Source organism: Rattus norvegicus, chromosome 3, assembly GCF_021556685.1.
Source record: "Rattus norvegicus strain SHRSP/BbbUtx chromosome 3, alternate assembly SHRSP_T2T, whole genome shotgun sequence".
Taxonomy (NCBI): domain Eukaryota; kingdom Metazoa; phylum Chordata; class Mammalia; order Rodentia; family Muridae; genus Rattus; species Rattus norvegicus.
In genome coordinates this window covers 4,216,275-4,229,158 of record NC_141536.1, presented here as the reverse complement: position 1 = coordinate 4,229,158, position 12,884 = coordinate 4,216,275, and the positions used below count along the sequence as shown (strand labels likewise).

Genomic DNA, 12,884 nt, shown 5'->3' with positions numbered 1-12,884 from the left:
TTGGTTTTCCTTGACTTATGGATTGTTGAGAAGAGTGCTGTTTAATTTCTACATATTTGTGAGCTGTCTCTCTCACCATTCAGTTTTAGTTTCATGCTGTTGTAGTCAGAAAAGAGACTTGATATGATCCCACTCTTCCATAATCACCGCTGGAATGTGCTTCATGTATTAGCACACGATCTATGATGTTCCCTATGTGTGCATTTGCAAAGAACACTTGTAAAAGCCACTGTTTCTCCCCATGGTTAGGTCATCCATTTGATGATGGAAGTTTCCTATTACTGTGTTACATTCTATGTTCATATCTATTAATGATTGCCATATATGTTTGGGTGCCTGACAATGGAGACACACACACACACACAGACACACACACACACACACACACACACACACACACGCACATGCACATGCACATATCTCAAATGCATTTGACTTGTTGCTGAAGTAGCCCTTTTGCATTTTGTAACGATCTGTTTCTTTCTATCAAAATGGAGTGTTTGACTTCTGCTCTATTTTTTCTTGGCGTAAGTGACCCGTCCAGCAGGTCCAGTTATTCAGGGTCCCGAAGAGGCCTTCTACCTGTGTATCAAATGGGGGTGAAGAGAAGAAGGAGACCAAGCAAAAGTTCTGTTGTCAAGGTCTCGTTTATTGGGGTGAACGTTACAGCTTTTAAGGTTTTCAGGTAGGGGGAGTGTCCTTAGTGAAACACAAAGGATGGAGGGAGAAGGGCATTCCAGCAGCGAGAGCAGAAGGTGAAGAGGTCATGTGATGGAGACGCTGGAGATGTCTGGTGTTTGCTCAGACTGAAACAACCTGTGAATGTTATCTTCCTGTGTCATAAATTCATGGGAGAGGCTTTTGTCCAACACTCTCAAGACTTATGACAGTCATTTCAAGGTTGAACATCTGTGGCCATGCAGCCAAGAGTCACGTAGACACTTTGAGCCACAAAGCGGCCAGGCCCAAATCCAATATGGCTCCCTACATGTAAGTATAGCTACTTTGGATTTTTGTTTTCCGTTTGCATTCACATCCCCCTTTTTTTTTTAAATGACAAACACCATGTCAAGAGTCTATTTTAGCATCAGCCTCAGTGGTGAACACTTGCCTAGTACATTCTAGGTCCTAGGTTCAGTTCTCAGAACCACAAATTATAATGGTAAGGACAAAGAAAATATTACAATCTTTCCTTCATTTTAAAAACTACCTAAACTTAAAATTGTCTTCTTCTTTGCAGGATATGGAGACTTCGATGGTTTTAATCTGGAGGATGCGCTGAAAGAAACTTCCTCAGTAAAGCGTGACTCAAACAAACAAGTCCACCAAGCAAACACAAGTGGTCGGCCATGCACCACACTGACAATCTTGCCTTCAGAAAAGTACACGCATATGAGACTAGCTGTGCCTCCATCTACCTGTTTGTTCTGTTGTGCAAGGCTTGTGTCGTCTCGTCATACGTGTGTCATCTTCCTTTTTCATTTAGAAAATTTCACAATTTTCATTATGTTGAAACCACAAGAGAACATGCATCTGCCTTCGCCTTTTTTCTGCTGTACAAAAAGAGAACTCCGACCCGTTTCATTCCTCTCACTGTTTTGTTTTGAGACAGGGTCTCTTGATTTAGCCCGAGTTGTCCTGAAATTCTCTGTGCCGAGAAGCCCGGCTTTGACTTGGGTCCAGTGCTAGAGCAACAGTGACTCTTGGCCACTGATGTGCATTTCTAGCTTCAGAACCCATGACTTTTTATGATTCTTCAGTGTGATCCCCACAATGGCCTCGGGGACCTATACTGAGACCATTCTCACGATGTGACTTCTGTAAACCATAAAGCAGCCACTGTGTTTTACAATCTGCTTCCTTTCGTCCTCCCTTCTCCCTTCAGAGAGCCACTTTAGCACCACGACTAGAAGGACAGGAACAACCAGAGCCTCATCAAATCCAGCAGGTAATGAGGTGTGGGAAGTGAGGAAGGCCAGACTCACCTGAGAAGGGACACAAGGAGGGACTCATTAGGACTCCATCTGGGACAGGGTCAAAAGGAGCCATGTAGAATTTTTAGCTGCACATATGAAAAGTTAGCAAAGGCACCCATGTGAATGTTAGATTTAATTCAACAGAATCCCATCTGGTTGGTCACTGTGCCTTACGTGAAAGCCATGCGTTTCCACTTCCCTATTGCTTTGGGTGACGATGGCTGCCAGAATCCAGGTACAGGAGGCGGAAGGGGTGAGCTGAAATTGACTTAAGCCCCAGCCTATCCCCATAGCTCCCAGGTTAAACATGAGCCATTCATAGTCGAGCAGAGTTGGGCAACCTGAGGCCTAAGGAGAAGTCTTCAACGAAGATATTCAGACGTTTTCATGATATTCTCTAAGTTTTTGAAGATCTCGGGAGAGTTTGTGTATGTGGGTCACATCTATAAATACTTCTCATCTGAGAACTTAGAACTAAAAACTGATATTAATCCGAGGAAAATAAAAAGCCATATGCATTGACATATGTGGTGTGCTTTTATGAGAAGTAACTGTTCTTATAAGGTGAAAACATAATTTAGAGTAATGAATGACATTATTTTATAGTTTTCTGTAATGTCTGGCTTCAATAGAATTCATCTGGATTCTTGGTGTGTGTGTGTGTGTGTGTGTGTGTGTGTGTGTGTGTGTGTGTGTGTGTGTGTATGTGTGTGTGTGTGCGCACGTGTGCATGTCTGTGTCTGTGTGTGCCTCTGTGTGTGTGTGTATGTGTGCGCGCCTCTGTGTGTGTGTGTGTGTGTGCACATGCATGTCTGTGTGTGTATGTTTGTGTGTGTGTGTACATTTCTGTGTGCGTATATGTGTGTGTGTTTGTGTGTATGTGTGTATGTGTATGTGTCTGTTTGTGTGTGTTTGTGTTACTCTGAGACAGACGTAGGAATCACTATGTAGACCACACTTTACTAGACAGACCAGACTGGCCTCAAATTCACAGAGATCTATCTACCTGCCTCTACCTCCCCACCCCCCGACCCCTGTGCTGGGACTACAGATGTGTGTTACCACTCCTCCTGGATTTTTAATATCTGCATCTGGACTGAGCAGTTATAGGTTCCTGAGGTTCAGTACAACATGCGGAGAAAATCCAGACTCATGCAAATGTGTAGGAGAAAAGGGGAAAGAACTCAATGTGCTTTTTTTCTTTAGTATTTTCTTATTTATTTATTTACTCCCTTTTTGTCCAAATGGCTGCCAGTTTCCCTGCTCCCTTACACAGTCTCTCCCTCTATCTCGCCCCTTCTCCTCAGAAGGATGGAGCCCCCAGGGTATCCGTCCCCACTCCCCACCCCCGACACCTAGCTGGCACATCTAGCCTCTTTGGGGCTGGATTCATCCTCTTGCACTGAGGCTAGTAAGGTAGCCCAACCAGGGAAACAGGATTCACAGGCAGGCAACAGCTTTAGGGACAGCCCCTGGTCCAGTTGTTTGGAGCCAACGTGCCCAAGCTGCATATCCGCTACACATGTGTGGGGACCTAGGGCCAGATGTGCATGCTCCCTGGTTGGCGGTTCAGACCCTGAGAGCTCCAAGGGTCCAGGTTAGTTGACTCTGTTCATGGTCCTTTGGAGTCCGTGACCTCTTCTGGTCCTTCAGTCCTTCCTCCAGCTCTTCCATTGGACTCTCCTATTCTTTGAATGGATCATTCACAGTTTGCTAGCGCTGTGCACTGGTCACTTGGAAACACTGATACCCCAACCAATGCACAATGTAATATATTACAGAATCACACCGAATCCTGTTGCCACCTATCTCATTGAACAAAGCGTTCAGTAGTCATACAGGGTGGCACCACCTGTAATCCCAGCACTGTGGAGGCAGAGGTGGGGAGAATACCAAAAGTTTGAGGATAATCCTGTTCTGTATTGCAAGTTCCAGGGTACTCAGGGTTACAACAGCAAGATCTCTTGTCCCAAAACAAATAAGCAAATAAATGATGAGTAAAACAATGATTTAAAAAACCACCTAGATATTGAAAAGCTGCTCATATCACAGCCACCAGCAAGTTTTCGGAAAACTGTCTTAAATTCCAAGTTTCGTTACTGGCAGCAGATATGATCAAGGGAGGCTGCAGGGATAGTTCAGTGGCGCAAAGCACTAGTGCCTGTGTGGCAGCATTCCTCTTGGAGGCTCTGCGGGGGAGTTATTTCTCTCCTTTTGCCATACACATTCTTTGGCTTATGACTACTTCGTTCATCTTCAAAACCATGGATATGCCAGTGTTTCCTCTTTCAGTTTGTCTATTTTTCCGTATCTGTAGCCCAGGCTCATTTGAAATTTGTTATATAATTCAGGCTGCCCTCCAAGTCCTCCTCCTCCTGAGTCTGCCTGTCAGATTCTGGGTTCATAGGTGGGCACCACCACACTTGGTTCTCATGGATCTTCTGTGCATACAGTCCTGTCACCTACAGACCGTTTTCAATATCCTTTCCTCATTCTTGCTAGGACTGCTGGTACTGCATTGAATAGAATTGGTAGATTGGACACAGTTGTCTTGTTCCTCAGGTTAGAAGGAAATCTTTCAGTGTTTCCCCCTTGACTATGTACCCTGGTGCCTCATCCTGTGTGGTCTTCATTCCGTTGGGTGACTCGCTTTCATCTTCGTTACCTTTCTAGTTGCTGTAAGAAAGCACCAGGGTGGAAGTCGCTTAAGGGAGAGTTATTTTTGCCCAGTTTGAGTGATGATGGCATACACTCAGCTCACTCCATCACCTGTGTACAGGCTAGGATCTCAGACCGAAGAACCATGTCATCTGCCGTAGGTGCTTCTTTTCAACACAGTTTACCGAGTCAAGATGATCTCCTACCATATTGCTGGAGGCCTCTCTCTCAGGAGGTTCTAGAACTCATTGAGTTGACAACTCGCGCTAACCACTCTAGCTTCTATGGCTGATATGTGGAATTGTCATCAAAAAGATGTTAAATTTTGTCAATTTCTCTTTCTATACCTACTGACATGATCACATGGTTTTTATGCTTCATACTTTTAATGTTTAATGATTTAATTTATGTTGAGCAATCCTGTGTCCCGGGCATAAATCCAGTTTTGATTATAGGGTGCAATCTTTTAAATATGCTGTTCATTTTCTTTGCTAATGTAATGTTTCCTTGATTTTTGCCTCTATTCATGTAGTTTTGCTTGTTTTTGGCATTCTTCTCTGGCTTCGCGTGAGGGTCATGCTGTTCTCATGAAGTGAATTTGGAATTCTTTCCTCCTCTTCAGATCTGCAAGGATTTGAGAAGGATTAGCTTTAACTTTTCTTTGAATTCATTTTAATAACCTTCTTTTACCTGGATATTTCTTTGTTGGGAGGTTGTTAATTATTCTAATTATCATCCATCCATTTATATTTTGATTTTTCATAATCACCTTAATAGTTTGTGTGCTTCTAGAGCTCTATCCATTTCCTCTAGCGTGTCTGATTTGTAGGAATACATTGTCCATTGTAGTTTCCTTTGTACCTATTTAGTATTAGTTGTAATGCCTCCTCTCCCATTTATAATTTTGAGTCATTAGAACAAGTTTTGAATCTTGTTTTCTTTTCTCAAAAAGCCAACTCCAGATTTCCTTTCTTTCCTCTCCTCCCCCTTGTTTTTCCCCGTTTGTTCTGAGGAAAAACCTAGGACCTCTAAGTAAATGCATGCTTGCTTCTGAGCTACGCCACCAGCCCACAAGAACCTTAGCTCCATTAAAGCTTCCTGATGGTTTTCTTGTCTAGAATTCTTTGTCCTCCCTCCTTTCTACACATCCTATTCCTATGCCACTTCTTCCTCTTCCTCCCTCTTTTGAGACTGAATCTTACTATCTTGGCAAGCAGTCCTAGCTGGATCTCAAATGCCAGGTCCTCCCACCTCAGCTTCCTGGATCGTGGCCGTGCACCAGGTGGCCTGCTCTTTCCAGCTTCGTAACAACTTTTCCTCTTATGGGCCATGTTTCTGTTGCGAATATCTGAACTCTTTACTAAGCATTCATTCTGAAACATTCTAAGCATTTCCTTCTGAAAATTTAATGGTTTAATATTTAAGCAAATAGAACCTATCAATTTGCAGTTAGTTTTATAAAATGAAACCCATTGCTTTTTGTTTTGGAAGTTTAATTATTCCAGCACCTTTTGCTGAAAAGATTTCTTCCTCCCTTGAGTTACTTTGCATATGTATAACAAAAACCTCTTGAGCAGATCTGAGGTCTTTTGACCTCTTCATTCTGTTCTGTTGCCTATATCTATCTGTCTGCCACATCTTTGATAAATGTTAACTATGAAATATTAGGTAGAGTGATTCATCCCACTTTATTCTTTTTAAGGTTTAAAAAAGACAATCTCAGGTTCTGCCTTCCCCAAAAAGTTTAGATCAAATTTGACTATTTCTGGAAAGAAACAATCAGTGGGACTTCTATAGGCTTTCATTGACCATAGAGAGTGTGGGAGCTGATGTTGCCAATCTGGTGTGTTTTCTGGTGTGTGTCTTTATTTGGATCTTCTTGGTTTTATACCTTTAGGTTTACTTTACGTTTATAGTAATTTCCCTCACCTCTGCTTTAAATACTTTGCTTTCTGAGACACTGCTGAAATGAGTTCAGTAGCATCAACATGTAATAGTGATGACAAGGCAGTATCCAATCCATCACTTACAAAATGCCACAGTAGTTCTCCTTTACTCTTAACCTGGGCCCCATGTGACCCCACTGCTCACGTTGGAGTGACACGCAGGAAGCACAGAGACAGAGACAGGAAGTGGATAGTAAACCTTACATGTCACCTTCCAGTGACGTATTCCCAACAATTGGCCTGTAGGGTCGTTTCACGTTTGACTACAACACCCATTTGTTTGTTGTTCTGTGACGGTGCAAGTGAGTTGTTTGGAAATCCTTGTTGTTTTTTCTTTTCATTTCTTTCTCTTTTTGTTTTTGTTGTTGTTTCTTTAATGCAGGGTTTCTCTTGGCTGTCCTGGAACTCACTCTGTGGACCAGGCTGTTTTCAAGTTCAGAGATCCTCTTGCCTCTGTTCCTCGGAGTGCTGTGATTAAAAGAGTGCATCGCCATAGATCACATGAAACTCAAGAAGGATGACCAAAATGCGGATGCTCCACTCCTTCTTTAAAAGGGGAACAAAAGTACCCTTAGAAGGGGATAGGGAGGCAAGGTTTAGAGCAGAGTCTGAAGGAACGGTCATTCAGAGCCTACATGTGGCTCCACATGTGGCCCATACATATAGAGCCACCAAACTAGATAAGATGGATGAAGCAAAGAAGTGCAGGCTGACAGGAACCGGATATATATTTTTTCCAAAATGTTTTCTGCTGAGTGTTTAGAAACTAGCTTTTTAGATCTTTGATCCACTTTTAGTTGACTTTAATGTATGGTATAGCATGATGGTCAAATTTGCTTCTTTAACCACTTTCAGTTTGTAAAGCAGTTCTCTGTACATCACATAAATGCTAGCTTATAAAACAGTTCTCTGCACATTACAGACAACACCAGCTCATTCATCTCTGGGCATCGCAATCTGCTGTTCAGTTCTTGCACTAACAGTGGAGGAAACTGTAGCTCAAAGGTCTCGGGGATCGTCTAGAATTCCCTCTCCATGTGTGCAGCAGATCTGGGCTCATGTTTTAGCTCTGGTCAAGTGGTGAGATGTGGGTCTCTCGGTCCCCAACATATGAAGAATGGTTAGACTCTCCCTCACTTAAACCTGTTCCATCTCTTTGCCATCTTTTTCCGGGTAGTCATGAGGTTGTATAGGAGCTTTAATAAGTACGAACGATGGCCTATTCACGGTGTGACTTCCTTAAACTATGATGTAGGTATGCATTTTATTATTATTTATTTTTTTTTGCTGTTTTCCCTCCTACTGTCAGAGAGAGGGGACCACATCACCACTACTACAACGAGAAGGCCAGGAACAACTAGAGCACCGTCAAATCCTATGGGTAAGACAAGCTCTCAGAGGAAAAAAGGAAGGGAGGATTTTCCACATCAGCTACCTGTTTCAGTGGGTATCCTAGTTTGTGTTTCTACAGTGATAATTAAACACCATGATCAAAACCAACATAGAAAAGAAAGGGTTTATTTTATTTGGCTTATGACCACCAGTGTAGGGATGGTACCTTCCACGGTGTACCGTGTCCTTCCCCACTGATCGATCACTGAGAAAATGCCTAACAGCCTGAGCTTATGGAGGCCTTTTCCTAAACACGGTTCCCTCCTTGTAGATGGCTCTAGCTCATGCCGACATAAAAACTACCCAGTACAGCAGTGATTATCTCTTTTGTTCTGTGGTCCCCAGAACTTGATGGGTTTGACTTGGAAGATGCCTTGGATGATCAGAACGATCTAGATGGCCCCAAAAAGCCAAGTACAGGAGAAGGAGGAGGTAAGTTCTAGTTGCTCAACATCACAGGCCAGTGCTATAGTTCCTGGTATGGTTTGTCTTATACCTGCAATGGCGTTCTGAGACATCCAGTGTACTGTAGATCTGGGCCAGATCTGGGCCACGTTGAGCTGCCGGAGAATCCCACAACAGTAGTACTGATATATTTTGGTCTTGGGATTCTCCGAATTACTGGGAATCTCAATAACTATTGTCTGTGTGTGTCATATCTACCTCTGTTTATCATCTATATATTTAATTTTTAAGAAAAATCAGTATTGTTCATATAAAATGATAATACTAAACCAATACATATTAACATAAATAGCACATTGTATGAGTCTGTGTCGAGAGAAAAACAATTTGTCAGAGAGTGGCATTATTTTATACTTCTTAGAAATTTCTAGAATGTCAATCTTGCTAGGAGATGCCTGGATTCTCATATTGAGATATGCAGCTTGAAAGCTGTCCTCTGACCTACACACACACACACACACACACACACACACACACACACAAACTTAAATACAATTAAATTCAAAAGGGTTTAAAACATACATATAAAGGAATAATACATTTTAAAAAGTGTTTAGTACCTTTCCTCACTTAGTTCTCCTTTCATTACTGTTCTGGTTGCCCTGACCAAGTACCTAGCAAGTGAAGAGAAGAGGAAGGATTCTTTCAGTTTATCATTTTAGAAGCGATGAGGCCCCGATATATCTCTGCTGCTCGAGTTGTATCCACACACAGGAAGCAGAGAGACAGAGACAGGAAGTGGGCTAGTAAAACCCAGATGTCACCTTCCAGTGATGTATTTCCAAAAGCAGGCCTCAAGAGTCCCAGCACATGAGCCTATAGGGACATTTCACGTTTGAACTACAACACCCGTTCAATGGACTTGTGCCCATTTGTAGTTTTCTAGCATTGCAGGTTAGTCTTTGGAAAACCTTGTTCTCTTATGGTTTATAAAAGTTCAGTGTAATGCTGCGTGCTATAATAAAAAAAAATCCAACTTGCTGCTAACACCACCCATACCACTGGAAAAGACTCACGGTAGCTTACAAAGGCTTCACCCGAAATCTTGTCGACAAGCACCATCAGTGGCTGTCCTGGACAGACGGATTCATTTCATTTAGTTTTAAGAAATGCTTCCCAAGTCATCCAGTTGGTATGACATTCATTCTGCCTGGCAAAAGTGGTCTCATGACACAAAGCAGACAAAGCCAAGTAAGAGAAGGAACAGTGACGCCAGGGGCTTAGCAAATCACCCCTCTGTCCTCTGGAATAGAGCGGGACGGCTTTAAGCACACTTTGCACACAGAGCATAGGACATTCAGGAAGATGTGCACTTAATCACTGAACTATGGTTAATAATGATTCTGCTTCTTGTATTAGTCATCTGTGATTGTGTTGCAGATCGTGAGAAAGTTGAGACTTATTTTTGCAGAAAGGCATTAATCTCCTTGGTTCAGTTAAGAAGCAGAGTCTTCTATAGAGTCAGAGCCTCAGAGAGCTGCCATCGAGGCAGGGGGATGGCGTCTCATCTGAACTTAATTATAGGATTGTATTTCTTCTCTCTGTGGTCACACAAACACTCAAGATGATTGGCCGTTCTACAGAACATATACGTCGGCAATGAGCTGTCTGAGGGGCCGGTTGAAATTTTGCCTACCCCCTTTCTTCCTTGTTCGTTTCCCTCAACATCCTTCCCTTCCCCCTCCTTCTCCCCCTCCCCATCGATCCTTAGTATGAGCACAAGGTGTGGTTCTGAGACATCTGCTGTGCCACTGAACCACACTCTCAGTTCCATGAAGAACACTCACGTGTCATGGACAACTTTGACTAATCCAAATGTTTGCTGCTGAGATTTTTTTCTTTTGGCCACTGAAATATGTGGTTTTTCTGTAGGTTGGTCAGACAAGGATCTCGAAGATATCTTGGGAGGCGGGGGATACAAACCTGACAAGAATAAAGGTAGGAATGTTGCTTTGTTTGGCAACACATGGATTCTCCTTAAAATGCTAACCATCTGGCCGCCAGGTAAACATGTCACTCTCAGCCTCTAGCAAATCAGGCTTTGACATGTGCACCTGTCATGTGCAGTGGGCTCTCATTCTTGTGGGTGGGGGCTCATTTGTGAGCCATCCTGGGATGCTACCCATTTGCTCTGTTGCTCTTTAAGCCTGAGCTGGTGTCCCCACTACCTAGGTGCACCTCATAAGCCAGTTTTTCATGCAGTGCGAGGGTTCAAACTTAACATGGCACACATTTTAAAGAAGCCCCTAGCAAATCAGATGTTTACAAAATTCCTTTGGATTCCATTTCCCCTTCCCAGGAAGATTCACACTTCCCTCCTATTGCATCCCAGGAAGTGGAAACTCTCCTTGGGGTATATCGTGTGAGCGAAGAAACTATTTTCAATTAAAAAGACAAACAGTTGGGGGAGGGGAAGGAGAGGGAATAGGCGCTGATGGACAGGAAGGCAGGAAGGGGAATAACATCTGAAATGTAAGTAAAGAAATATATCTAATAAAAAATTAAAAAAAAGAATATACAAAAAGCAATTAATAAAAAATTATCTAACGAAAAATTAAAAAAAAAAAGAAAGACAAAAAGTCCCACATCGTTCCTTGCTGGGTCCGAGCCCCGGGTCCTGTTTATCAGCTGATAGAATCCATTCTTACCTTAAAGATCATGGGAGCTTTGCTACTTTGCAACAGAATTTCAAGGTAGCCATCCCTGAGGTTTAACTGTGTTTAAATGTGTAGGAAAAGTAAACCACAGGATCAGACTGTCTAGAGGTTTCAATCCAGTCTGACACACAAAACAAAACACAAAACAAAAACAACCAACTGAAAAAAAAAGCCCTTAATATTAAAAAAATAATGTAGCACTGGTTCAGGAAAACTACGGAATCTTCATCCAGCCTCGCCCAAGGAGCCTCCATTGTAGAACCATAGAGCTGGTTGTTCTAAATCGGAAGTTGTTATCTGTGAAATAAAGTCACCTATTGACATTTTGGAAATTATGTTAGATCTCATTTTGTGTGTGTGTGTGCGTGTGTGTGTGTGTGCATGTGTGTGTGTGTCTGTGTGTGTCTATGTCTGTGTGTGTCTGTGTGTGTCTATGTCTGTGTGTGTGTGCCTATGTGTGTGTGTGTATGTCTGTGTGCCTGTGTGTGTTTGTGCCTGTGTGTGCATCTATGTGTATGTGTGCCTGTGTGTGCATGTGTGCCTGTGTGTGTATGTGTGTCTCTGTGTGTGTATGTGTGTGTGTGTGTGTGTGTGTGTGTGTGTGTGAAATTTTCTCACATGTGTAGATTTCAATAGCCCTTAACACAACCAGGGAGAGATTATCATAAAATCTCTTCTGCATGCTGCCCCTTGAACAGTCATGTCCTTCCCAAGCCTCATGTTTGCAGTTTCCACAGCTGTTCATGACTGAAACCTTTCTTCACACATCTGTCAGATGGGATCTTAAGCTTGGATGGGGTGAGGTGTCTGAGTCTTGTGTGGTGAAGTACGTTCCTGTTGGAACCCATAGGTGTCACATGCCACAGTTGTGACCTTTCACATAATCACTTTTGACAAGATGTTGGAATGTTGTGGTGTTTGAAACCCTTTGTTTATTATTCATGTTATGATGGAGAAATTGTAGCAGGGTCCGAAGAATTCAAGCTTTGAGTCCATCAAGACCCCTCTTTCCGAGTCCAGGCTGAAGTTGAGCATTTGCTTCGTTCTTGCAAGTGCTGTGCCTTGCATATGGGACCGGTGTTCTATTGCTTAAAATGCCCCGCAGTCATGTTTGTCCCCAGAAACACCTTTCCAGATGGTGTCATCTCAAGGAACAAGCTGTAAAAGCCTCTAAGTTAAACTTCCAGGGGTCAGGAGGACACGGAGCATTTAAAGGGTGACAATTGGTATTTCCAGACGGGGAGAGAAGGGCAGTGGTTACCTCTGTAAGCGTGCACGGGAACGAAAGCCTGAGTGACAGGCCGGGGGCTTCAATTCATTAAATGTACTGGTTTTAGAAAGGAAGAGGTGTCCGGAAATTCTTTAATTGGGCTCACGTTGGAGCTCATCTTGTAAAGAATAATTAATTGTTGGCTACGGTTACTCCCTCCATCACCCATCACTGTAGGTGTCAGAAAAGAAGATCAAAGGGGACACGGGAACACGGGTGACATTCACAGACACCGTCCCTTCCACCAAAAACCAAGCTCATGATGGGGAGCGAAGGGGAAGCATCATATAATTTCCATACATTATAAACTCAATTAGCAAACTTCCTCGACTCGAGTCTTTACGACGTAGCTTCAGTCGTTCTGGCGTGGATCTGTCAAGTAATATGTTATCCGTTGTGTATTTTTTCCTCAAGACAACATTGTTGACACACTGCGAGTGTGTACCTAAGTCCTGGAGCATTTCTTGAAGTGAGTGGCTTGCAAACCCTCCATTCTTCCTCCTCCTTTGACCTTTCAGGA

General features: G+C 42.9%; 1 protein-coding gene across 1 annotated transcript in view; it reads left to right on the top strand.

The window, feature by feature from the left end:
* The window catches only part of LOC120101877 (uncharacterized), a 51,251-nt gene that overhangs the window by 21,260 nt on the left and 17,107 nt on the right, over window positions 1-12,884 (top strand). The window contains exons 2-5 of the mRNA XM_087655074.1: window positions 1,886-1,948; window positions 7,890-7,961; window positions 8,318-8,404; window positions 10,310-10,375. Coding sequence (XP_087511200.1) covers window positions 1,886-1,948; window positions 7,890-7,961; window positions 8,318-8,404; window positions 10,310-10,375 — 288 coding nt within the window. The remainder of the gene's footprint in view (window positions 1-1,885; window positions 1,949-7,889; window positions 7,962-8,317; window positions 8,405-10,309; window positions 10,376-12,884) is intronic.